This window comes from Ranitomeya imitator, chromosome 4 (genome assembly GCF_032444005.1).
Source record: "Ranitomeya imitator isolate aRanImi1 chromosome 4, aRanImi1.pri, whole genome shotgun sequence".
Taxonomy (NCBI): Eukaryota; Metazoa; Chordata; class Amphibia; order Anura; family Dendrobatidae; genus Ranitomeya; species Ranitomeya imitator.
In genome coordinates, this window is record NC_091285.1 from 358,565,618 (window position 1) to 358,593,254 (window position 27,637).

A 27,637-nucleotide genomic window follows, 5' to 3' on the forward strand; every position below is an offset into this window, starting at 1 on the left:
ATACTACGTCACTGGGTAATATACTACGTGGCTCTGTGCTGTATACTACGTCACTGAGCAATATACTATGAAACTGGGCAATATACTACGTGGCTGGGCAATATACTACGTCACTGGGCAATATACTACGTGGATGGGCAATATACTACGTGGCTGGGCAATATACTACGTGGCTGGGCAATATACTACATGGCTGGGCAATATACTACGTGGCTGGGCAATATACTGCGTGGTTGGGCATTATACTACGTGGACTGTGCAGTATACTACGTGGACATGCATATTCTAGTATACCTGATGCGTTAGAATCGGGCCACCATCTAGTCTGTTATATCTGTTTATCCATTTGTCCCGCTGGGACAGCTACCACGTGTCCGGGGTCTAACTGAAGGTAGCACCTATGTCCAGCAGGTATTCCATTCTGGTCCTGTTCGAGGGATCTTACTACAGATACCTGGGGCTCACTAGCCTTCAGTGCCCCCCGGACCGAGGTCCCGAGGTTCCACTTTAAAAATAAAAGGCGAATGTGAACTTCATCACCTGTGCCTCCGCTTCCATTCGTTACAAAGACTAGGGGGGTCCGGCTAAGGCACCATATACCTCCCCATCATCAAAAAGTTAATTTATTTCACTTGTGGGGTGTTTCTACTGTTTAGGCACATCAAGGGCTCTGTAAACTCAACATAACGCCTGCAGACCATTCCATTAAAGTCTGCATTCTAAAACATCACTACTTCTCTTCCGAGCCACGATGTGTGCCCAATCAGTAGTTTTCTCCCACATATGGGGTATCAGCGTACTCAGGACAAATTGGAAAACAACTTTTAGAATCCAATTTCTCCTGTTACCCTTGTGATGTAGTATATAGAGGATGTGTCCCATGTGGTGTGGTATATAGGGGATGTGTCCCGTGTGGTGTAGTATATATATATAGAGGATGTGACCTGTGTGGTATAGTATATATAGAGGATGTGTCTTCTGTGGTGTAGTATATGGAGGATGTGTCCCGTGTGGTGCAGTATATGGAGGATGTGTCCTGTGTGATGTAATATATAGAGGATGTGTCCTGTGTGGTGTAATATATAGCTCATGTGTCCCGTGTGGCGTATTATATAGAGGATGTGTCCCATGTGGTGTGGTATATAGGGGATGTGTCCCGTGTGGTGTAGTATATATATATAGAGGATGTGACCTGTGTGGTGTAGTATATATAGAGGATGTGTCCTGTGTCGTGCAGTATATAGAAGATGTGTCCCGTGTGGTGCAGTATATAGAGGATGTGTCCCGTGTGATGTAGTATATAGAGGATGTGTCCTGTGTGGTGTAATATATAGCTCATGTGTCCCATGTGGCGTAGTATATAGAGGATGTGTCCCATGTGGTGTGGTATATAGGGGATGTGTCCCGTGTGGTGTAGTATATATATAGAGGATGTGACCTGTGTGGTGTAGTATATATAGAGGATGTGTCCTGTGTGGTGTAGTATATAGAGGATGTGTCCTGTGCGGTGTAGTATATAGAGGATGTGACCTGTGTGGTGTAGTATATATAGAGGATGTGTCCTGTGTGGTGTAGTATATAGAGGATGCGTCCTGTGTGGTGTAGTATATAAAGGATGTGTCCCGTGTGATGTAGTATATAGAGGATGTGTCCTGTGTGGTGTAATATATAGCTCATGTGTCCCATGTGGCGTAGTATATAGAGGATGTGTCCCATGTGGTGTGGTATATAGGGGATGTGTCCCGTGTGGTGTAGTATATATATAGAGGATGTGACCTGTGTGGTGTAGTATATATAGAGGATGTGTCCTGTGTGGTGTAGTATATAGAGGATGCGTCATGTGCGGTGTAGTATATAAAGGATGTGTCCCGTGTGGTGCAGTATATATAGAGGATGTGTCCTGTGCGGTGTAGTATATAAAGGATGTGTCCCGTGTGGTGTAGTATATATAGAGGATGTGTCCTGTGCGGTGTAGTATATAGAGGATGTGTCCCGTGTGGCGTAGTATATAGAGGATGTGTCCCATGTGGTGTGGTATATAGGGGATGTGTCCCATGTGGTGTAGTATATATATAGAGGATGTGTCCTGTGCGGTGTAGTATATAGAGGATGTGTCCCGTGTGATGTAGTATATAGCTCATGTGTCCCGTGTGGCGTAGTATATAGAGGATGTGTCCCATGTGGTGTGGTATATAAGGGATGTGTCCCGTGTGGTGTAGTATATATATAGAGGATGTGACCTGTGTGGTATAGTGTACATAGAGGATGTGTCCTGTGTGGTGTAGTATATAGAGGATGTGTCTTGTGTGATGTAGTATATAGAGGATGTGTCCCATGTGGTGTGGTATATAGGGGATGTGTCCCGTGTGGTGTAGTATATATATAGAGGATGTGACCTGTGTGGTATAGTATATATAGAGGATGTGTCTTGTGTGGTGTAGCATATGGAGGATGTGTCCCTTGTGGTGCAGTATATGGAGGATGTGTCCCGTGTGATGTAATATATAGGGGATGTGTCCAATGTGGTGTAGTATATATATAGAGGATGTGTCCTGTGCGGTGTAGTATAAAGAGGATGTGTCCCGTGTGATGTAGTATATAGAGGATGTGTCCTGTGTGATGTAGTATATAGAGGATGTGTCCTGTGTGGTGTAGTATATAGAGGATGTGTCCCGTGTGATGTAGTATATAGAGGATGTGTCCTGTGTGATGTAGTATATAGAGGATGGGTCCTGTGTGGTGCAGTATATATGTCCCCTATGCCATGGACTATAGCCCCCACAATGGATCTGCCCCCATCCACCTTCCCTACAGCTCCTACCCAACATCCCCACAGTCCCTATCCCTATTGCCTTTATACACTTGCTTTGGCAAAACTGATGTATATCTGGTCCTGCCAATAAAGCTTCTTTGAATCTTGAATCTTGAATATAGAGGATGTGTCCCGTGTGATGTAGTATATAGAGGATGTGTCCTGTGGGGTGAAGTATATAGAGGATGTGTCCTGTGTGGTGTAGTATATAAAGGATGTGTCCCGTGTGATGTAGTATATAGAGGATGTGTCCTGTGGGGTGAAGTATATAGAGGATGTGTCCTGTGTGGTGTAGTATATAGAGGATGTGTCCCGTGTGATGTAGTATATAGAGGATGTGTCCCGTGTGATGTAGTATATAGAGGATGGGTCCTGTGGGGTGCAGTATATAGAGGATGTGTCCCGTGTGATGTAATATATAGAGGATGTGTCCTGTGTGGTGTAGTATATAAAGGATGTGTCCCGTGTGATGTAGTATATAGAGGATGTGTCCTGTGGGGTGAAGTATATAGAGGATGTGTCCCATGTGGTGTGGTATATAGGGGATGTGTCCCATGTGGTGTAGTATATATATAGAGAGGATGTGACCTGTGTGGTGTAGTATAAATAGAGGATGTGTCCTGTGTCGTGCAGTATATAGAAGATGTGTCCCATGTGGTGTGGTATATAGGGGATGTGTCCTGTGTGGTGTAATATATAGCTCATGTGTCCCGTGTGATGTAGTATATAGAGGATGTGTCCCATGTGGTGTGGTATATAGGGGATGTGTCCCGTGTGGTGTAGTATATATATATAGAGGATGTGACCTGTGTGGTATAGTATATATAGAGGATGTGTCTTCTGTGGTGTAGTATATGGAGGATGTGTCCCGTGTGGTGCAGTATATGGAGGATGTGTCCTGTGTGATGTAATATATAGAGGATGTGTCCTGTGTGGTGTAATATATAGCTCATGTGTCCCGTGTGGCGTATTATATAGAGGATGTGTCCCATGTGGTGTGGTATATAGGGGATGTGTCCCGTGTGGTGTAGTATATATATATAGAGGATGTGACCTGTGTGGTGTAGTATATATAGAGGATGTGTCCTGTGTCGTGCAGTATATAGAAGATGTGTCCCGTGTGGTGCAGTATATAGAGGATGTGTCCCGTGTGATGTAGTATATAGAGGATGTGTCCTGTGTGGTGTAATATATAGCTCATGTGTCCCATGTGGCGTAGTATATAGAGGATGTGTCCCATGTGGTGTGGTATATAGGGGATGTGTCCCGTGTGGTGTAGTATATATATAGAGGATGTGACCTGTGTGGTGTAGTATATATAGAGGATGTGTCCTGTGTGGTGTAGTATATAGAGGATGTGTCCTGTGCGGTGTAGTATATAGAGGATGTGACCTGTGTGGTGTAGTATATATAGAGGATGTGTCCTGTGTGGTGTAGTATATAGAGGATGCGTCCTGTGTGGTGTAGTATATAAAGGATGTGTCCCGTGTGATGTAGTATATAGAGGATGTGTCCTGTGTGGTGTAATATATAGCTCATGTGTCCCATGTGGCGTAGTATATAGAGGATGTGTCCCATGTGGTGTGGTATATAGGGGATGTGTCCCGTGTGGTGTAGTATATATATAGAGGATGTGACCTGTGTGGTGTAGTATATATAGAGGATGTGTCCTGTGTGGTGTAGTATATAGAGGATGCGTCATGTGCGGTGTAGTATATAAAGGATGTGTCCCGTGTGGTGCAGTATATATAGAGGATGTGTCCTGTGCGGTGTAGTATATAAAGGATGTGTCCCGTGTGGTGTAGTATATATAGAGGATGTGTCCTGTGCGGTGTAGTATATAGAGGATGTGTCCCGTGTGGCGTAGTATATAGAGGATGTGTCCCATGTGGTGTGGTATATAGGGGATGTGTCCCATGTGGTGTAGTATATATATAGAGGATGTGTCCTGTGCGGTGTAGTATATAGAGGATGTGTCCCGTGTGATGTAGTATATAGCTCATGTGTCCCGTGTGGCGTAGTATATAGAGGATGTGTCCCATGTGGTGTGGTATATAAGGGATGTGTCCCGTGTGGTGTAGTATATATATAGAGGATGTGACCTGTGTGGTATAGTGTACATAGAGGATGTGTCCTGTGTGGTGTAGTATATAGAGGATGTGTCTTGTGTGATGTAGTATATAGAGGATGTGTCCCATGTGGTGTGGTATATAGGGGATGTGTCCCGTGTGGTGTAGTATATATATAGAGGATGTGACCTGTGTGGTATAGTATATATAGAGGATGTGTCTTGTGTGGTGTAGCATATGGAGGATGTGTCCCTTGTGGTGCAGTATATGGAGGATGTGTCCCGTGTGATGTAATATATAGGGGATGTGTCCAATGTGGTGTAGTATATATATAGAGGATGTGTCCTGTGCGGTGTAGTATAAAGAGGATGTGTCCCGTGTGATGTAGTATATAGAGGATGTGTCCTGTGTGATGTAGTATATAGAGGATGGGTCCTGTGTGGTGCAGTATATATGTCCCCTATGCCATGGACTATAGCCCCCACAATGGATCTGCCCCCATCCACCTTCCCTACAGCTCCTACCCAACATCCCCACAGTCCCTATCCCTATTGCCTTTATACACTTGCTTTGGCAAAACTGATGTATATCTGGTCCTGCCAATAAAGCTTCTTTGAATCTTGAATCTTGAATATAGAGGATGTGTCCCGTGTGATGTAGTATATAGAGGATGTGTCCTGTGGGGTGAAGTATATAGAGGATGTGTCCTGTGTGGTGTAGTATATAAAGGATGTGTCCCGTGTGATGTAGTATATAGAGGATGTGTCCTGTGGGGTGAAGTATATAGAGGATGTGTCCTGTGTGGTGTGGTATATAGAGGATGTGTCCCGTGTGATGTAGTATATAGAGGATGTGTCCCGTGTGATGTAGTATATAGAGGATGGGTCCTGTGGGGTGCAGTATATAGAGGATGTGTCCCGTGTGCTGTAATATATAGAGGATGTGTCCTGTGTGGTGTAATATATAGCTCATGTGTCCCGTGTGGCGTAGTATATAGAGGATGTGTCCCATGTGGTGTGGTATATAGGGGATGTGTCCCATGTGGTGTGGTATATAGGGGATGTGTCCCATGTGGTGTAGTATATATATAGAGAGGATGTGACCTGTGTGGTGTAGTATAAATAGAGGATGTGTCCTGTGTCGTGCAGTATATAGAAGATGTGTCCCGTGTGGTGCAGTATATAGAGGATGTGTCCCGTGTGATGTAGTATATAGAGGATGTGTCCCGTGTGGCGTAGTATATAGAGGATGTGTCCCATGTGGTGTGGTATATAGGGGATGTGTCCCATGTGGTGTAGTATATATATAGAGGATGTGTCCTGTGCGGTGTAGTATATAGAGGATGTGTCCCGTGTGATGTAGTATATAGCTCATGTGTCCCGTGTGGCGTAGTATATAGAGGATGTGTCCCATGTGGTGTGGTATATAGGGGATGTGTCCCATGTGGTGTAGTATATATATAGAGGATGTGACCTGTGTGGTATAGTATACATAGAGGATGTGTCCTGTGTGGTGTAGTATATAGAGGATGTGTCTTGTGTGATGTAGTATATAGAGGATGTGTCCCATGTGGTGTGGTATATAGGGGATGTGTCCCGTGTGGTGTAGTATATATATAGAGGATGTGACCTGTGTGGTATAGTATATATATAGATGATGTGTCTTGTGTGGTGTAGCATATGGAGGATGTGTCCCTTGTGGTGCAGTATATGGAGGATGTGTCCCGTATGATGTAATATATAGAGGATGTGTCCTGTGTGGTGTAATATATAGCTCACGTGTCCCGTGTGGCGTAGTATATAGAGGATGTGTCCCATGTGGTGTGGTATATAGGGGATTCCAAAGACATACTGATAGGAATTCTAGATTGTGAGCCCAATCGGGGACAGTGATGATAATGTGTGCAAAACTGTAAAGCGCTGCGGAATATGTTAGCGCTATATAAAAATAAAAAAGAAGAAAGAAGATTTAGTCAGTCAGCAATAGTGCAAGTTCCACCACTTAAAAAGATGAGAGGCGTCTGTAATTTACATCATAGGTAGACCTCAACTATGGGAGATAAACTGAGAAAAAAAAATCCAGAAAATCACATTGTCTGTTTTTTTATCATTTTATTTGCATATTATGGTGGAAAATAAGTATTTGGTCAGAAACAAAATTTCATCTCAATACTTTGTAATATATCCTTTGTTGGCAATGACAGAGGTCAAACGTTTTCTGTAAGTCTTCACAAGGTTGCCACACACTGTTGTTGGTATGTTGGCCCATTCCTCCATGCAGATCTCCTCTAGAGCAGTGATGTTTTTGGTGTGGTATATAGGGGATGTGTCCCGTGTGGTGTAGTATATATATAGAGGATGTGACCTGTGTGGTGTAGTATATATAGAGGATGTGTCCTGTGTGGTGTAGTATATAGAGGATGTGTCCTGTGCGGTGTAGTATATAGAGGATGTGACCTGTGTGGTGTAGTATATATAGAGGATGTGTCCTGTGTGGTGTAGTATATAGAGGATGCGTCCTGTGTGGTGTAGTATATAAAGGATGTGTCCCGTGTGATGTAGTATATAGAGGATGTGTCCTGTGTGGTGTAATATATAGCTCATGTGTCCCATGTGGCGTAGTATATAGAGGATGTGTCCCATGTGGTGTGGTATATAGGGGATGTGTCCCGTGTGGTGTAGTATATATATAGAGGATGTGACCTGTGTGGTGTAGTATATATAGAGGATGTGTCCTGTGTGGTGTAGTATATAGAGGATGCGTCATGTGCGGTGTAGTATATAAAGGATGTGTCCCGTGTGGTGCAGTATATATAGAGGATGTGTCCTGTGCGGTGTAGTATATAAAGGATGTGTCCCGTGTGGTGTAGTATATATAGAGGATGTGTCCTGTGCGGTGTAGTATATAGAGGATGTGTCCCGTGTGGCGTAGTATATAGAGGATGTGTCCCATGTGGTGTGGTATATAGGGGATGTGTCCCATGTGGTGTAGTATATATATAGAGGATGTGTCCTGTGCGGTGTAGTATATAGAGGATGTGTCCCGTGTGATGTAGTATATAGCTCATGTGTCCCGTGTGGCGTAGTATATAGAGGATGTGTCCCATGTGGTGTGGTATATAAGGGATGTGTCCCGTGTGGTGTAGTATATATATAGAGGATGTGACCTGTGTGGTATAGTGTACATAGAGGATGTGTCCTGTGTGGTGTAGTATATAGAGGATGTGTCTTGTGTGATGTAGTATATAGAGGATGTGTCCCATGTGGTGTGGTATATAGGGGATGTGTCCCGTGTGGTGTAGTATATATATAGAGGATGTGACCTGTGTGGTATAGTATATATAGAGGATGTGTCTTGTGTGGTGTAGCATATGGAGGATGTGTCCCTTGTGGTGCAGTATATGGAGGATGTGTCCCGTGTGATGTAATATATAGGGGATGTGTCCAATGTGGTGTAGTATATATATAGAGGATGTGTCCTGTGCGGTGTAGTATAAAGAGGATGTGTCCCGTGTGATGTAGTATATAGAGGATGTGTCCTGTGTGATGTAGTATATAGAGGATGTGTCCTGTGTGGTGTAGTATATAGAGGATGTGTCCCGTGTGATGTAGTATATAGAGGATGTGTCCTGTGTGATGTAGTATATAGAGGATGGGTCCTGTGTGGTGCAGTATATATGTCCCCTATGCCATGGACTATAGCCCCCACAATGGATCTGCCCCCATCCACCTTCCCTACAGCTCCTACCCAACATCCCCACAGTCCCTATCCCTATTGCCTTTATACACTTGCTTTGGCAAAACTGATGTATATCTGGTCCTGCCAATAAAGCTTCTTTGAATCTTGAATCTTGAATATAGAGGATGTGTCCCGTGTGATGTAGTATATAGAGGATGTGTCCTGTGGGGTGAAGTATATAGAGGATGTGTCCTGTGTGGTGTAGTATATAAAGGATGTGTCCCGTGTGATGTAGTATATAGAGGATGTGTCCTGTGGGGTGAAGTATATAGAGGATGTGTCCTGTGTGGTGTGGTATATAGAGGATGTGTCCCGTGTGATGTAGTATATAGAGGATGTGTCCCGTGTGATGTAGTATATAGAGGATGGGTCCTGTGGGGTGCAGTATATAGAGGATGTGTCCCGTGTGCTGTAATATATAGAGGATGTGTCCTGTGTGGTGTAATATATAGCTCATGTGTCCCGTGTGGCGTAGTATATAGAGGATGTGTCCCATGTGGTGTGGTATATAGGGGATGTGTCCCATGTGGTGTGGTATATAGGGGATGTGTCCCATGTGGTGTAGTATATATATAGAGAGGATGTGACCTGTGTGGTGTAGTATAAATAGAGGATGTGTCCTGTGTCGTGCAGTATATAGAAGATGTGTCCCGTGTGGTGCAGTATATAGAGGATGTGTCCCGTGTGATGTAGTATATAGAGGATGTGTCCCGTGTGGCGTAGTATATAGAGGATGTGTCCCATGTGGTGTGGTATATAGGGGATGTGTCCCATGTGGTGTAGTATATATATATAGAGGATGTGTCCTGTGCGGTGTAGTATATAGAGGATGTGTCCCGTGTGATGTAGTATATAGCTCATGTGTCCCGTGTGGCGTAGTATATAGAGGATGTGTCCCATGTGGTGTGGTATATAGGGGATGTGTCCCATGTGGTGTAGTATATATATAGAGGATGTGACCTGTGTGGTATAGTATACATAGAGGATGTGTCCTGTGTGGTGTAGTATATAGAGGATGTGTCTTGTGTGATGTAGTATATAGAGGATGTGTCCCATGTGGTGTGGTATATAGGGGATGTGTCCCGTGTGGTGTAGTATATATATAGAGGATGTGACCTGTGTGGTATAGTATATATATAGATGATGTGTCTTGTGTGGTGTAGCATATGGAGGATGTGTCCCTTGTGGTGCAGTATATGGAGGATGTGTCCCGTATGATGTAATATATAGAGGATGTGTCCTGTGTGGTGTAATATATAGCTCACGTGTCCCGTGTGGCGTAGTATATAGAGGATGTGTCCCATGTGGTGTGGTATATAGGGGATGTGTCCCATGTGGTGTGGTATATAGGGGATGTGTCCCGTGTGGTGTAGTATATACAGTGGGGCAAAAAAGTATTTAGTCAGTCAGCAATAGTGCAAGTTCCACCACTTAAAAAGATGAGAGGCGTCTGTAATTTACATCATAGGTAGACCTCAACTATGGGAGATAAACTGAGAAAAAAAAATCCAGAAAATCACATTGTCTGTTTTTTTATCATTTTATTTGCATATTATGGTGGAAAATAAGTATTTGGTCAGAAACAAAATTTCATCTCAATACTTTGTAATATATCCTTTGTTGGCAATGACAGAGGTCAAACGTTTTCTGTAAGTCTTCACAAGGTTGCCACACACTGTTGTTGGTATGTTGGCCCATTCCTCCATGCAGATCTCCTCTAGAGCAGTGATGTTTTTGGCTTTTCGCTTGGCAACACAGACTTTCAACTCCCTCCAAAGGTTTTCTATAGGGTTGAGATCTGGAGACTGGCTAGGCCACTCCAGGATCTTGAAATGCTTCTTACGAAGCCACTCCTTCGTTGTCCTGGCGGTGTGCTTTGGATCATTGTCATGTTGAAAGACCCAGCCACGTTTCATCTTCAATGCCCTTGCTGATGGAAGGAGGTTTGCACTCAAAATCTCACGATACATGGCCCCATTCATTCTTTCATGTACCCGGATCAGTCGTCCTGGCCCCTTTGCAGAGAAACAGCCCCAAAGCATGATGTTTCCACCACCATGCTTTACAGTAGGTATGGTGTTTGATGGATGCAACTCAGTATTCTTTTTCCTCCAAACACGACAAGTTGTGTTTCTACCAAACAGTTCCAGTTTGGTTTCATCAGACCATAGGACATTCTCCCAAAACTCTTCTGGATCATCCAAATGCTCTCTAGCAAACTTCAGACGGGCCCGGACATGTACTGGCTTAAGCAGTGGGACACGTCTGGCACTGCAGGATCTGAGTCCATGGTGGCGTAGTGTGTTACTTATGGTACGCCTTGTTACATTGGTCCCAGCTCTCTGCAGTTCATTCACTAGGTCCCCCCGCATGGTTCTGGGATTTTTGCTCACCGTTCTTGTGATCATTCTGACCCCACGGGGTGGGATTTTGCGTGGAGCCCCAGATCGAGGGAGATTATCAGTGGTCTTGTATGTCTTCCATTTTCTAATTATTGCTCCCACTGCTGATTTCTTCACTCCAAGCTGGTTGGCTATTGCAGATTCAGTCTTCCCAGCCTGGTGCAGGGCTACAATTTTGTTTCTGGTGTCCTTTGACAGCTCTTTGGTCTTCACCATAGTGGAGTTTGGAGTCAGACTGTTTGAGGGTGTGCACAGGTGTCTTTTTATACTGATAACAAGTTTAAACTGGTGCCATTACTACAGGTAATGAGTGGAGGAAAGAGGAGACTCTTAAAGAAGAAGTTACAGGTCTGTGAGAGCCAGAAATCTTCATTGTTTGTTTCTGACCAAATACTTATTTTCCACCATAATATGCAAATAAAATGATAAAAAAACAGACAATGTGATTTTCTGGATTTTTTTTTCTCAGTTTGTCTCCCATAGTTGAGGTCTACCTATGATGTAAATTACAGATGCCTCTCATCTTTTTAAGTGGTGGAACTTGCACTATTGCTGACTGACTAAATACTTTTTTGCCCCACTGTATATAGAGAGGATGTGACCTGTGTGGTGTAGTATAAATAGAGGATGTGTCCTGTGTCATGCAGTATATAGAAGATGTGTCCCGTGTGGTGCAGTATATAGAGGATGTGTCCCGTGTGATGTAGTATATAGAGGATGTGTCCCGTGTGATGTAGTATATAGAGGATGTGTCCTGTGTGGTGTAATATATAGCTCATGTGTCCCATGTGGCGTAGTATATAGAGGATGTGTCCCATGTGGTGTGGTATATAGGGGGGATGTGTCCCGTGTGGTGTAGTATATATATAGAGGACTAGTTATTGAACCCGTTCTACCCCCGGGTGGCGAGCATTTATATTGGTATATTGTCTCCATCCTGGTATGTGCTGCTCCATCCTGCGTCCCCATCCTGTCATGCGCTGCTCCATCCTGCGTCCAAATCCTGTCATGTGCTGCTCCATCCTGCGACCCCATCCTGTCATGCGCTGCTCCATCCTGCGTCCCTATCCTGTCATGTGCTGCTCCATCCTGCGTCCCCATCCTGTCATGCGCTGCTCCATCCTGCGTCCCCATCCTGTGATGCGCTGCTCCCATCCTGCGTCCCCATCCTGTCATGCGCTGCTCCCATCCTGCGTCCCCATCCTGTGATGCGCTGCTCCCATCCTGTGATGCGCTGCTCCCATCCTGCGTCCCCATCCCGTCATGTGCTGCTCCATCCTGCGTCCCCATCCTGTCATGTGCTGCTCCATCATGCGTCCCCATCCTGTCATGCGCTGCTCCATCCTGCGTCCCCATCCTGTCATGCGCTGCTCCCATCCTGCGTCCCCATCCTGTCATGTGCTGCTCCATCCTGCGTCCCCATCCTTATGTGCTGCTCCATCCTGCGTCCCCATCCTTATGTGCTGCTGCATCCTACATCCCCATCCTTATGTGCTGCTCCATCCTGCGTCCCCATCCTTATGTGCTGCTCCCATCCTGCGTCCCCATCCTTATGTGCTGCTCCATCCTGCGTCCCCATCCTTATGTGCTGCTCCATCCTGCGTCCCCATTCTTATGTGCTGCTGCATCCTGCGTCCCCATCCTTATGTGCTGCTGCATCCTGCGTCCCCATCCTTATGTGCTGCTGCATCCTGCGTCCCCATCCTTATGTGCTGCTGCATCCTGCGTCCCCATCCTTATGTGCTCCTCCATCCTGCGTCCCCATCCTTATGTGCTGCTCCCATCCTGCGTCCCCATCCTTATGTGCTGCTCCATCCTGCGTCCCCATCCTTATGTGCTGCTGCATCCTGCGTCCCCATCCTTATGTGCTGCTCCATCCTGCGTCCCCATCCTTATGTGCTGCTGCATCCTGCGTCCCCATCCTTATGTGCTGCTGCATCCTGCGTCCCCATCCTTATGTGCTGCTCCATCCTGCGTCCCCATCCTTATGTGCTGCTCCCATCCTGCGTCCCCATCCTTATGTGCTGCTCCATCCTGCGTCCCCATCCTTATGTGCTGCTGCATCCTGCGTCCCCATCCTTATGTGCTGCTGCATCCTGCGTCCCCATCCTTATGTGCTGCTGCATCCTGCGTCCCCATCCTTATGTGCTGCTCCATCCTGCGTCCCCATCCTTATGTGCTGCTCCCATCCTGCGTCCCCATCCTTATGTGCTGCTCCATCCTGCGTCCCCATCCTTATGTGCTGCTGCATCCTGCGTCCCCATCCTTATGTGCTGCTCCATCCTGCGTCCCCATCTTGTGCTGCTGCATCCTGCGTCCCCATCCTTATGTGCTGCTGCATCCTGCGTCCTCATCTTGTGCTGCTGCATCCTGCGTCCCCATCCTTATGTGCTGCTGCATCCTGCGTCCCCATCCTTATGTGCTGCTCCATCCTGCGTCCCCATCCTTATGTGCTGCTCCCATCCTGCGTCCCCATCCTGTCATGTGCTGCTGCATCCTGCGTCCCCATCCTTATGTGCTGCTGCATCCTGCGTCCCCATCCTTATGTGCTGCTGCATCCTGCGTCCCCATCCTTATGTGCTGCTGCATCCTGCGTCCCCATCCTTATGTGCTGCTGCATCCTGCGTCCTCATCCTTATGTGCTGCTCCATCCTGCGTCCCCATCCTTATGTGCTGCTCCCATCCTGCGTCCCCATCCTTATGTGCTGCTCCATCCTGCGTCCCCATCCTTATGTGCTGCTGCATCCTGTGTCCCCATCCTTATGTGCTGCTGCATCCTGCGTCCCCATCCTTATGTGCTGCTGCATCCTGCGTCCCCATCCTTATGTGCTGCTCCATCCTGCGTCCCCATCCTTATGTGCTGCTCCATCCTGCGTCCCCATCCTTGTGTGCTGCTCCATCCTGCGTCCCCATCCTTATGTGCTGCTCCATCCTGCTCCCCATCCTTATGTGCTGCTGCATCCTGCGTCCCCATCCTTATGTGCTGCTCCATCCTGCGTCCCCATCCTTATGTGCTGCTGCATCCTGCATCCCCATCCTTATGTGCTGCTCCATCCTGCATCCCCATCCTTATGTGCTGCTCCATCCTGCGTCCCCATCCTTATGTGCTGCTCCATCCTGCGTCCCCATCCTTATGTGCTGCTCCATCCTGCGTCCCCATCCTTATGTGCTGCTCCATCCTGCGTCCCCATACTGCCTCTGACCCGCTCGGCGCCGAGTGCTGGGGGGCCTGAGCAGGCGGGGACACCGGCGCGCTGTGGGGGTCAGGTGCCGGTATCGCCGCCAGCTCAGGCCCCCCAGCACTTACTATATTCACCTGTCCTGCGTTCCATCGCTGAGCGCCGCCATCTTCCCGGTCTCCTGGCTGTGACTGTTCAGTCAGAGGGCGGTGCCGGCGCGCATTAAGTGCGTCATCGCGCCCTCTGAACTGAAGGTTACAGGCCGAAGACCGGGAAGATGGCGGCGCTCAGCGATGGAACGCAGGACAGGTGAATATAGGCGATACTCACCCTCCTGGCGGTCCCTGCTTCTCTGTTGGAGATCGCGGTGTGTGTTCAGTGTGAACGCACACCGCGATCTCCCGGGAGCGTCACTCTGTGAGGCCCAGACTGCGCCGGCGCTTGCGCCGGCGCAGTCTATAATGGCTTCGGGCATTATATTATGTCCCAGCGTTATATTATAGATGTGACCTGTGTGGTGTAGTATATATAGAGGATGTGTCCTGTGTGGTGTAGTACATAGAGGATGTGTCCTGTGTGGTGTAGTATATAGAGGATGTGTCCCGTGTGGTGTAGTATATATAGAGGATGTGTCCCGTGTGGTGTAGTATATATAGAGGATGTGTCCTGTGCGGTGTAGTATATAGAGGATGTGTCCTGTGTGGTGTAATATATAGCTCATGTGTCCCGCGTGGCGTAGTATATAGAGGATGTGTCCCATGTGGTGTGGTATATAGGGGATGTGTCCCATGTGGTGTAGTATATATATAGAGGATGTGGCCTGTGTGGTATAGTATATATAGAGGATGTGTCCCGCGTGGTGTAGTATATATATATATATATATATATATAGGATGTGACCTGTGTGGTATAGTATATATAGAGGATGTGTCTTGTGTGGTGTAGTATATAGAGGATGTGTCCTGTGCGGTGTAGTATATAGAGGATGTGTCCCGTGTGATGTAGTATATAGAGGATGTGTCCTGTGTGGTGTAATATATAGCTCATGTGTCCCGTGTGGCGTAGTATATAGAGGATGTGTCCCATGTGGTGTGGTATATAGGGGATGTGTCCCATGTGGTGTAGTATATATATAGAGGATGTGTCCTGTGCGGTGTAGTATATAGAGGATGTGTCCTGTGTGATGTAGTATATAGCTCATGTGTCCCGTGTGGCGTAGTATATAGAGGATGTGTCCTGTGTGGTGTGGTATATAGGGGATGTGTCCCATGTGGTGTAGTATATATATAGAGGATGTGACCTGTGTGGTATAGTATATATAGAGGATGTGTCTTGTGTGGTGTAGTATATAGAGGATGTGTCCTGTGCGGTGTAGTATATAGAGGATGTGTCCTGTGCGGTGTAGTATATAGCTCATGTGTCCCGTGTGGGGTAGTATATAGAGGATGTGTCCCATGTGGTGTGGTGTATAGGGGATGTGTCCCGTGTGGTGTAGTATATATATAGAGGATGTGACCTGTGTGGTATAGTATATATAGAGGATGTGTCTTGTGTGGTGTAGTATATAGAGGATGTGTCCTGTGCGGTGTAGTATATAGAGGATGTGTCCCGTGTGATGTAGTATATAGAGGATGTGTCCTGTGTGGTGTAATATATAGCTCATGTGTCCCGTGTGGCGTAGTATATAGAGGATGTGTCCCATGTGGTGTGGTATATAGGGGATGTGTCCCATGTGGTGTAGTATATATATAGAGGATGTGTCCTGTGCGGTGTATTATATAGAGGATGTGTCCCGTGTGATGTAGTATATAGAGGATGTGTCCTGTGGGGTGAAGTATATAGAGGATGTGTCCTGTGTGGTGTAGTATATAGAGGATGGGTCCCATGTGATGTAGTATATAGAGGATGGGTCCTGTGTGGTGTAGTATATAGAGGATGTGTCCCGTGTGATGTAGTATATAGAGGATATGTCCTGTGTGGTGTAATATATAGCTCATGTGTCCCGTGTGGCGTAGTATATAGAGGATGTGTCCCATGTGGTGTGGTATATAGGGGATGTGTCCCATGTGGTGTAGTATATAGAGCATGTGTCCTGTGCGGTGTAGTATATAGAGGATGTGTCCTGTGTAGTGTAGTATATATATATAGAGGATGTGACCTGTGTGGTGTAGTATATAGAGGATGTGTCCTGTGTGGTGCAGTATATAGAGGATGTGTCCCGTGTGGTGCAGTATATAGAGGATGTGTCCCGTGTGGTGTAGTATATGGAGGATGTGTCCCGTGTGGTGTAGTATATGGAGTATGTCTCCCATGTGGTGTAGTATATGGAGGATGTGTCCCGACTCCCGTGTGGTGTAGTATATAGAGGATCTGTCAGCTCTCCCATGTGGTGTAGTATATAGAGGATGTCTCCCATGTGGTGTAGTATATAGAGGATGTGTCCTGTGTGGTGTAATATATAGCTCATGTGTCCAGTGTGGCGTAGTATATAGAGGATGTGTCCTATGTGGTGTGGTATATAGGGGATGTGTCCTGTGCGGTGTAGTATATAGAGGATGTGTCCTTTGTGGTGTAGTATATAAAGGATGTGTCCTGTGCGGTGTAGTATATAGAGGATGTGTCCTGTGTGGTGTAGTATATATATATATATAGAGGATGTGACCTGTGTGGTGTAGTATATAGAGGATGTGTCCTGTGTGGTGCAGTATATAGAGGATGTGTCCCGTGTGGTGCAGTATATAGAGGATGTGTCCCGTGTGGTGTAGTATATGGAGGATGTGTCCCGTGTGGTGTAGTATATAGAGGATGTCTCCCATGTGGTGTAGTATATGGAGGATGTGTCCCGTGTGATGTAGTATATAGAGGATGTCTCCCATGTGGTGTAGTATATGGAGGATGTGTCCCGTGTGATGTAGTATATAGAGGATATCTCCCATGTGGTGTAGTATATGGAGGATGTGTCTCGTGTGGCGTAGTATATAGAGGATGTGTCCTATGTGGTGTGGTATATAGGGGATGTGTCCTGTGCGGTGTAGTATATAGAGGATGTGTCCTTTGTGGTGTAGTATATAAAGGATGTGTCCTGTGCGGTGTAGTATATAGAGGATGTGTCCTGTGTGGTGTAGTATATATATAGAGGATGTGACCTGTGTGGTGTAGTATATAGAGGATGTGTCAGCTCTCCCGTGTGGTGAAGTATATAGAGGATGTCTCCCATGTGGTGCAGTATATGGAAGATGTGTCCCGTGTGATGTAATATATAGAGGATGTCTCCCATGTGGTGTAGTATATGGAGGATGTGTCCTGTGTGGCGTAGTATATAGAGGATGTGTCCTATGTGGTGTGGTATATAGGGGATGTGTCCTGTGCGGTGTAGTATATAGAGGATGTGTCCTGTGCGGTGTAGTATATATATAGGGGATGTGACCTGTGTGGTGTGGTATATAGGGGATGTGTCCTGTGCGGTGTAGTATATAGAGGATGTGTCCTTTGTGGTGTAGTATATATATATAGAGGATGTGACCTGTGTGGTGTAGTATATAGAGGATGTGTCCTGTGTGGTGTAGTATATATATATATATAGAGGATGTGACCTGTGTGGTGTAGTATATAGAGGATGTGTCCTGTGTGGTGCAGTATATAGAGGATGTGTCCCGTGTGGTGCAGTATATAGAGGATGTGTCCCGTGTGGTGTAGTATATGGAGGATGTGTCCCGTGTGGTGTAGTATATAGAGGATGTCTCCCATGTGGTGTAGTATATGGAGGATGTGTCCCGTGTGGTGCAGTATATGGAGGATGTGTCCCATGTGGTGTAGTATACGGAGGATGTGTCCCGTGTGGTGCAGTATATGGAGGATGTGTCCCGTGTGGTGTAGTATATGGAGGATGTGTCCCGTGTGATGTAGTATATAGAGGATGTGTCCTGTGCGGTGTAGTATATAGAGGATGTGTCCTGTGTGGTGTAGTATATATATATAGAGGATGTGACCTGTGTGGTGTAGTATATAGAGGATGTGTCCCGACTCCCGTGTGGTGTAGTATATAGAGGATGTGTCCTGTGCGGTGTAGTATATGGAGGATGTGTCCCATGTGGTGTAGTATATGGAGGATGTGTCCCGTGTGGTGTAGTATACGGAGGATGTGTCCCGTGTGGTGCAGTATATGGAGGATGTGTACCGTGTGGTGTAGTATATGGAGGATGTGTCCCGTGTGGTGTAGTATACGGAGGATGTGTCCCGTGTGGTGCAGTATATGGAGGATGTGTCCCGTGTGGTGTAGTATATGGAGGATGTGTCCCGTGTGATGTAGTATATAGAGGATGTGTCCTGTGCGGTGTTGTATATAGAGGATGTGTCCTGTGTGGTGTAGTATATATATATAGAGGATGTGACCTGTGTGGTGCAGTATATAGAGGATGTGTCGCGACTCCCGTGTGGTGTAGTATATAGAGGATGTGTCCCATGTGGTGTAGTATATAGAGGATGTCTCCCGTGTGGTGTAGTATATAGAGGATGTCTCCCGCGTGGTGTAGTATATGGAGGATGTGTCCCGTGTGGTGTAGTATATAGAGGATGTCTCCCGTGTGGTGCAGTATATGGAGGATGTGTCCCGTGTGGTGTAGTATATGGAGGATGTGTCCCGTGCGGTGTGGTATATAGAGGATGTGATATTATCCCATTTTGCTACAGAATTGATGGCCTTGTATTATTAATATATAACTGCATGGTGGGCCCCAAGAATTATTTTTCTCTGGTGGGCCCAAATTACTCCGGTTCGATGCTGCCAATATAATATACTTATGTATAAACTATTATGAAAGACAAACAGATATTGTACAGTTTCTACTCTATGATTGGATTGTTGTACCTGAATTAATAGAGTATTTAAAAGAAGTGGGTCCGGAATCCCGATCTGTACAACTGAGCTTGAAATTCTGAATGTTTGTACCCGTTGCTTGATTTACAGGTACAAAAATTGTGTATGAATTTGGAGTACATACTGGCTTTTCATCATTAGCTTCCAGTATGTTCATGGTGACCTGAGAAAGCAATAAGAAAATACTTGAAATAAGATGGAGTTGTAAACAAAGATCTCTCATTGCTATCAACATTAAAATGTCACTGCACAAATTTTCATAATTAGTAAATAAGAGCTACTAGGGCAATGTAACATACTAGGGTCACTAATTCTTTCAGCAATATAAATGTCTAACTACTGGGGAATTACACCTGGCAGACACCCACCAGTCACTAAAGCAAGGGTCCTGAGCCTCTTCTTTATTCTCACTCCATGACCAAAGTGAGAAGAAACTTGAATGGAGGAGAGGGGCCGAGTACAGTTCACTACTGTTTGTTTCAGCGCAATAGACATTGAATAGCGCAGAAGCCCCCATATTCCCAGCCCCAATTATGTTCCTGAGGACGTGTAATGATTAATGAAGGACTCAGTGGAGAGTCACCCAGCAATAATACATGTATAATGTAGGTAATGTCCATTATGGGACAACACTTCAAAACAACAGGAAATAATAAATACTACTGCATGTTACTGGACGATACAGAAGTTTCCAAAATGTCACAGCATTCTACCATCCATTCCTGGTCTAGAGCTCATGAGTGAACCTGCACCTCCCCGATACTCTTCTGTCTCACTCCCTGAATGCAGTCTATTCTAAAGACAGAAAATTTGCATTTGAGGGACTGATGTGTAAGAAGCATAGCCCTGGTATGTCATGCAACCTTAGTACCTACATTTTACTAATTATGAAAAGGTGCCTGCTGCTAAATAATGTCTCACAAAGAAAAACCTCATCCATTAAAAACTATATAATTTATTAATACCTTATTGAGAAGGAACTACCAGATAAGTTCCCAATTAAATACAAAATACAACAAAGTGGCACTACAGAAATAAATAAACAATAAGTCCTTGGCCATGTACACTGCTCAAAAAATTAAAGGGAACACTCAAATAACACATCCTAGATCTGAATGAATAAAATATTCTCATTGAATACTTTGCTCTGTACAAAGTTGAATGTGCTGACAATAAAATCACACAAAAATCATCAATGGAAATTAAATTTATTAACCAATGGAGGCCTGGATTTGGAGTCACACACAAAATTAAAGTGGAATGTAATGTCCTTAAAACAAGTCAAAATGATGCTCAGTATTTTGTGTGGCCCCCACGTGCCTGTATAACCTCCCTACAATGCCTGGGCATGCTCCTGATGAGGTGGTGGATGGTCTCCCGAGGGATCTCCTCCCAGACCTGGACTAAAGCATCCGCCAACACCTGGACAGTCTGTGGTGCAATGTGGTGCAACGTGACGTTGGTGGATGGTGTGAGACATGATGTCCCAGATGTGTTCAATCGGATTCAGGTCTGGGGAACGGGCGGGCCAGTCCATAGCTTCAATGCCTTCATCTTGCAAGAACTGCTAACACACTCCAGCCACATGAGGTCTGGCATTGTTCTGCATTAGGAGGAATCCAGGGCCAGCATATGGTCTCACAAAGGATCTGAAGATCTCATCTTGGTACCTAATGGCAGTCAGGCTACCTCTGGTGAGCACATGGAGGGCTGTGCGTCCCTCCAAAAAAATGCCACCCCACACCATTACTGACCCACTGCCAAAGCAGTCATGCTGAAGGATGTTGCAGGTAGCAGATCGCTCTCCACGGCATCTCCAGGCTCTGTCACGTCTGTCACATGTTCTCAGTGTGAACCTGCTTTCATCTGTGAAGAGAAAAGGGCACCAGTGGCAAATGCCAAGAGTCCTGCATGGTGTTAGCCTGTGAGCACAACCCTCATCTGTAGACGTCAGGCACGCAGACCATCCTCATGGAGTCGGTTTCTAACCGTTTGTGCAGACACATGCATATTTGTGGCCTGCTGGAGGTCATTTTGCAGGGCCCTGGCAGTGCTCCTCCTGTTCCTCCTTGCACAAAGGCTGAGGTAGCAGTCCTGCTGCTGGATTGTTGCCCTCCTAAAGCACCCTCCACGTCTCCTGGTGTACTGGCCTGTCTCCTTATAGCACCTCCTGCCTCTTTACACTACGCTGACAGACACAGCAAACCTTCTTGCCACAGCTCGCATTCATGTGCCATCCTGGATGAGCTGCACTACCTGAGCCACTTGTGTGGGTTGTAGAGTCTGTCTCATGCTACCTCGAGTGTGAAAGCACAACCAACATTCAAAAGTGACCAAAACATCAGCCAGAAATCATTGGTACTGTCATGGCCTCCGTTCCTACTGCCGTGCCTGCTGTCTCCTTCCCCGCTCGCCAGCATACTTACCGGCTCCGGCGCGCTGTTCCTGCAGGTTCGCGTCGTCCTCTTCATGATTCACCGCCACTTCCGGGATCTTGCTGGGTGCACGTGCGCACCTCACTCTAGGTCCCTCTGCGCACGCGCACCTCCTCTCTCTGATCTACAGGTGCTCCATAGAACCACTCGGTGATCCTGGAGGATCCTGACCTGGAAGTCCTCCTGCACACGTATATTTAAGGTGACTCCTTCGTCTACTCCTTGCCTGTCTGTCATTTGTGCTCATTTGACCCAGGTCCTCCTTTTCCTCTGCTCGGTCAGTCCTGTGTCTCTCTCTGCCCAGCCAGTCTAGCCTTCCCACCGTTCCTTGCCTTCCTTGCCTTGCCGTTCCTGCTCAGTCCATCTTGTGACCTCTCCATCCCTTCTGCTTCTTGTGTCGCCTTCCTACCTATCCGCCCAGCATCCTGTTTCCCCCAGTCTGGTCTACCCTTCGCTCCTTTCTCTGGAATCTCCTACTGCTTTTCCCTTGGTGCCAGCTTCCGTGGCGATAGTCTCCCTCGGGCCTGCCCCTAATGCTCCCTGTATAGGGGGTGGTCTATCTGGCTAGCTCACCCGGGGGAGGTTCGTTGCCGTGGATCTGTGGGTTCACGCTAGGAGTTTTAAGTGTCTCACAGGTACTGAGATGTGGTTTGTGGTCCCCACCTGCAGAACCACTCATTTATTGAGTGTGTCTTGATAATTGCCAATAATTTATATCTGTTGTCTATTCCATTTGCACAACAGCATTTAAAATTGATTGACAAACAGTGTTGCTTCCTAAGTGGACAGTTTGATTTCACAGAAGCTTGATTTTCTTGGAGTTATAATCTGTTGTTTAAGTGTTCCCTTTATTTTTTTTGAGCAGTGTATATCAAATCCGGGATTATAGGTAGATGGGGGGACTCAATCCTTTCCCTATAAATTTTTTTTTTATTTTCACGACTCTGCATTATAAACTTCTGTGAAGCACATGGGCATTCAAAATTCTCACCACACATCTAAATAAGTTCCTTGGGGGGTCTAGTCTCTAAAATGGGGTCGCTTGTGGGGGGTTTCTACTGTTTAGGTACATCAGGGGCTCTGCAAACGCAACATAATGCCTACAGACCATTCTATCAAAGTCTGTATTCCAAAACGGCGCTCCTTCCCTTCCGAGCTCTGCTGTGCGCCCAAACAGTGTTTTACCCCAACATATGGGGCATCAGTGTACTCGGGATAAATTGGACAACAACTTTTGTGGTCCAATTTCTCTTGTTACCCTTGTGAAAATAAAAACTTGTGGGCTAAAAAAATCTTTTTTTGTGGAAAAAAAAAATATTTTTTATTTTCACGACTCTGCATTCTAAACTTCTGTGAAGCACTTGGGCATTCAAAGTTCTCACCACACATCTAAATAAGTTCCTTGGGGGGTCTAGTTTCGAAAAATGGGGTTACTTGTGGGGGGTTTCTACTGTTTAGGCACATCAGGGGCTCTCCAAACGCGACATAGCGTCCGGTCTCAATTCCAGCCAATTCTACATTGAAAAAGTAAAATGGCACTCCTTCTCTTCCAAGCTCTGCGGTGCGCCCAAACAGTGGTTTACCCCCACATATGGGGTATTGACGTACTCAGGAGAAATTGCACAACAACTTTTGTGGTCTAATTTCTCCTGCTACCCTTGTGAAAATAAAAATTTGGGGGCCAAAAATCATTTTTGTAGAAAAAATGCGATTTTTTTTTTCACGGTTCTACGTTTTAAACTTCTGTGAAGCACCTGGGGGTTTAAAGTGTTCACCACACATCTAGATAAGTTCCTTAAGGGGTCTAGTTTCCAAAATAGTGTCACTTGTGGGGGGTTTCTACTGTTTAGGTACATCAGGGGCTCTCCAAACGCGACATGGCGTCCGATCTCAATTCCAGCCAATTCTACATTGAAAAAGTAAAACGACACTCCGTCTCTTCCAAGCTCTGCGGTGCGCCCAAACAGTGGTTTACCCCCACATATGGGGTATTGACGTACTCAGGAGAAATTGCACAACAACTTTTGTGGTCTAATTTCTCCTGTTACCCTTGTGAAAATAAAAATTTGGGGGCAAAAAGATAATTTTTGTAGAAAAAATTCTATTTTTTATTTTCACGGCTCTACGTTATAAACTTCTGTGAAGCACCTGGGGGTTTAAAGTGCTCACCACACATCTAGATAAGTTCCTTAAGGGGTCTAGTTTCCAAAATGGTGTCACTTGTGGGGGGTTTCCACTGTTTAGGTACATCAGGGGCTCTCCAAACGCGACATGGCGTCCGATCTCAATTCCAGCCAATTCTACATTGAAAAAGTAAAACGACACTCCGTCTCTTCCAAGCTCTGCGGTGCGCCCAAACAGTGGTTTACCCCCACATATGGGGTATTGACGTACTCAGGAGAAATTGCACAACAACTTTTGTGGTCTAATTTCTCCTGTTACCCTTGTGAAAATAAAAATTTGGGGGCAAAAAGATAATTTTTGTAGAAAAAATTCTATTTTTTATTTTCACGGCTCTACGTTATAAACTTCTGTGAAGCACCTGGGGGTTTAAAGTGCTCACCACACATCTAGATAAGTTCCTTAAGGGGTCTAGTTTCCAAAATGGTGTCACTTGTGGGGGGTTTCCACTGTTTAGGTACATCAGGGGCTCTCCAAACGTGACATGGCGTCCGATCTCAATTCCAGCCAATTCTACATTGAAAAAGTAAAACGACACTCCGTCTCTTCCAAGCTCTGCGGTGCGCCCAAACAGTGGTTTACCCCCACATATGGGGTATTGACGTACTCAGGAGAAATTGCACAACAACTTTTGTGGTCTAATTTCTCCTGTTACCCTTGTGAAAATAAAAATTTGGGGGCAAAAAGATAATTTTTGTAGAAAAAATTATATTTTTTATTTTCACGGCTCTACGTTATAAACTTCTGTGAAGCACCTGGGGGTTTAAAGTGCTCACCACACATCTAGATAAGTTCCTTAAGGGGTCTAGTTTCCAAAATGGTGTCACTTGTGGGGGGTTTCCACTGTTTAGGCACATCAGGGGCTCTCCAAACGCAACATGGCGACCAATCTCAATTCCAGCCAATTCTACATTGAAAAAGTAAAACGGCACTCCTTCTCTTCCAAGCTCTGCGGTGCGCCCAAACCGTGGTTTACCCCCACATATGGGGTATCGACATACTCAGGAGAAATTGCACAACAACTTTTGTGGTCTAATTTCTCCTGTTACCCTTGTGAAAATAAAAATTTGTGGGCGAAAAATCATTTTTGTGTAAACAAATGCGATTTTTTATTTTCACGGCTCTACGTTATAAACTTCTGTGAAGCATTTGGGGGCTCAAAGTGCTCAACACACATCTAGATATGTTCCTTAAGGGGTCTAGTTTCCAAAATGGTGTCACTTGTTTGGGTTTCCACTGTTTAGGCACATCAGGGGCTCTCTAAACGTGACATGGCATCCAATCTCAATTGCAGCCAATTCTGCATTGAAAAAGTCAAACGGCGCTCCTTCACTTCCAAGCTCTGCGGTGCGCCGAAACAGTGGTTTACCCCCACATATGTGGTATCGGCGTATTCAGGAGAATTGCACAACAAAATTTTTGGTTTAATTTCTGTTTTTACACTTGTGGAAATAAAAAAATGGTTCTGAAGTAAAATGTTTGCAAAAGAAAAGTTAAATGTTCATTTTTTCCTTCCACATTGTTTCAGTTCCTGTGAAGCACGTAAAGGGTTAATAAACTTCTTGAATGTGGTTTTAAGAACCTTGAGGGGTGCAGTTTTTAGAATGGTGTCACACTTGGTTATTTTCTATCATATAGACCCCTCAAAATAACTTCAAATGTGATGTGGTCCCTAAAAAAAAATTGTGTTGTAAAAATGAGAAATTGCTGGTCAAATTTTAACCCTTATAACTCCCTAACAAAAAAAAAATTTGTTTCCAAAATTGTGCTGATGTAAAGTAGACAAGTGGGAAATGTTACTTATTAACTATTTTTCGTGCCATATCTCTCTTATTTAAGGGCATAAAAAATACAAAGTTTGAAAATGGCAACATTTTAAAAATTTTCGCCATATTTCCGTTTTTTTCATAAATAATCACAAGTAATATCGAAGAAATGTTACCACTAACATGAAGTACAATATGTCACGAAAAAACATTCTCAGAATCAGCGGGATCCGTTAAAGCGTTCCAGAGTTATAACCTCATAAAGTGACAATAGTCAGAATTGTAAAAATTGGCTCGGTCATTAAGTACCAAATTGGCTCTGTCACTAAGGGGTTAAAGATTACCAAAAGGAAAATTGGCCTATGCAAAAGTTGGGCACCCTACATGGTTAGTACCTAGTAGCACCCCTTTTTGCATCTATCACAGCTTATAAATGCTTTTTATAGCCAGCCAAGAGTGTATCAATTCTCCTTTGAGGGAATTTCATCCATTCTTCCATTTAAAATTCTTCCAGTTCTGTGAGATTCCTGGGTCATCTTGCATGCACTGCTATTTTGAGATCTAGCCACATATTTTCAATGGTGTTCAGGTCAGTGAACTGTGATGGCCATTGTAAAAGCTTCAGCTTGTGCCTTTTGAGGTAGTCTATTGTGGATTTAGAATTGTGTTAGGGATCATTATCCATTTGTAGAAGCCATCCTCTTCTCAACTTCAGCTTTATTACAGATAGTGTTATCTGTGCATCAAGAATTTGTTGAAATTTCATTGAATACATTCTTACCTGTGAAATGTTCCCTGTGCCATTTTCTGCAATATAACCCCAAAGCATCTTTGATCCACTTCCATGCTTAATAGTTGGCGATGTTCTTTTCCTGGAAATTATGTGCCCTTTTTTCTCCAGACATACCTTTGATAGTTGTGGCCAAAGAGTTCTTTTTGAACCTCATACAAAGGAAATGTGTCATTTTTAACTTCAGGCATTTTAGAGATCAATGTGTTTGCCCAAAAATGTTGCAGGTGTTGCCATTTTTACACCAGTCCTGGCCAGTTTGGCAAAGTTGGTTGGAGCTACGGTGGGATGGGGCATGGTGAGGCCCACCCAATATAGTCATCATAAATTACGCTGCAAAAGTCGATTACACTAGAAATGTATGCCAGCTCCCTGCTGGGGTAACATTTCTGAGGGAGCACACAGCAGTAGTAAGATGCACCTAATTCATTATGTGGCATGTGCTTCTACCAATTTGGTGCGTAGTACTCCAACGCTTCATAAATCAAGACTGATGTGCCATTTACCAGTCTTAATCAATCAGGTCTTTAATGCTTATAGACATACGCTCTTAAGAAATACTTCATTTGTCAAAGATAATTTAAAAATGAAGGATTGGTCTTGGCAATTTTCCAATTTTCCTTTGAACAATACTAGTTTTCATAAATTCCCCAACGTCTTTATTTCTAGTGAATTTACTTAGAATATAATTATTCTTACTGAAACTGTAGAAAATTTCAATCCGGTATCTGTAGCTTTCACAATAAGCGTGTATTTCGTTTGAGTTTCATAATCCGCATAATCAGAAAGCTTCAATACTCCGGTATTTGGATCCATCCAAAAAATGCTGAAGGCATTCAAAGTGCTACCACCACTTTCAATAGTATAAGTGATCTTATCGAGGTAGTCATTATCTGTAGCATATATGTAACCAATTGTTGATGAAGCTGTAAAGGCAATAACATACACACTATTATTATGTATGAATACTACGCTTACCCCTGATAATAAGGATTAAAATATTTAGCTGGAGTGGCAAATAAAGTAGCCTTATATGTCTACAGTAGACATTACCGTCTGATAACTACAGTAGAGCCACAAAAAGTGTAATCCACATGGTGATTCATCTTTAATGAGCATTGGAGCGCAGATGATTGTGGCACCCCAGATGGGACCCAGTTTGTGCAAACTGATTTTAGCATTCACAAGGTTCTTTACAAGACCCCAGTATTAACTCAAAGGAGTTAAGTTAAGTGAAAACGCATCAAGTAGAAGTGTGCTGATTTAAGATAAGTGGTTCTAGGTTTTACATGGATGCTCACATTGGGAATAAAGTAAGTGTACCGTATATATATATGTATATATATATATATATATATCTATATATATATATATATAAAGCTCTATGAC

The 27,637-nt window shown here is 44.9% G+C and overlaps 1 protein-coding gene across 1 annotated transcript in view; it reads right to left on the bottom strand.

Annotated features, from left to right (window-relative positions):
- Window positions 1-27,637, bottom strand: part of CDHR3 (cadherin related family member 3) — a 108,581-nt gene that overhangs the window by 34,256 nt on the left and 46,688 nt on the right. Inside the window, exons 12-13 of the mRNA XM_069765082.1 lie at window positions 26,948-27,174; window positions 19,068-19,239 (exon numbers count right to left, since the gene is read on the bottom strand). Coding sequence (XP_069621183.1) covers window positions 19,068-19,239; window positions 26,948-27,174 — 399 coding nt within the window. The remainder of the gene's footprint in view (window positions 1-19,067; window positions 19,240-26,947; window positions 27,175-27,637) is intronic.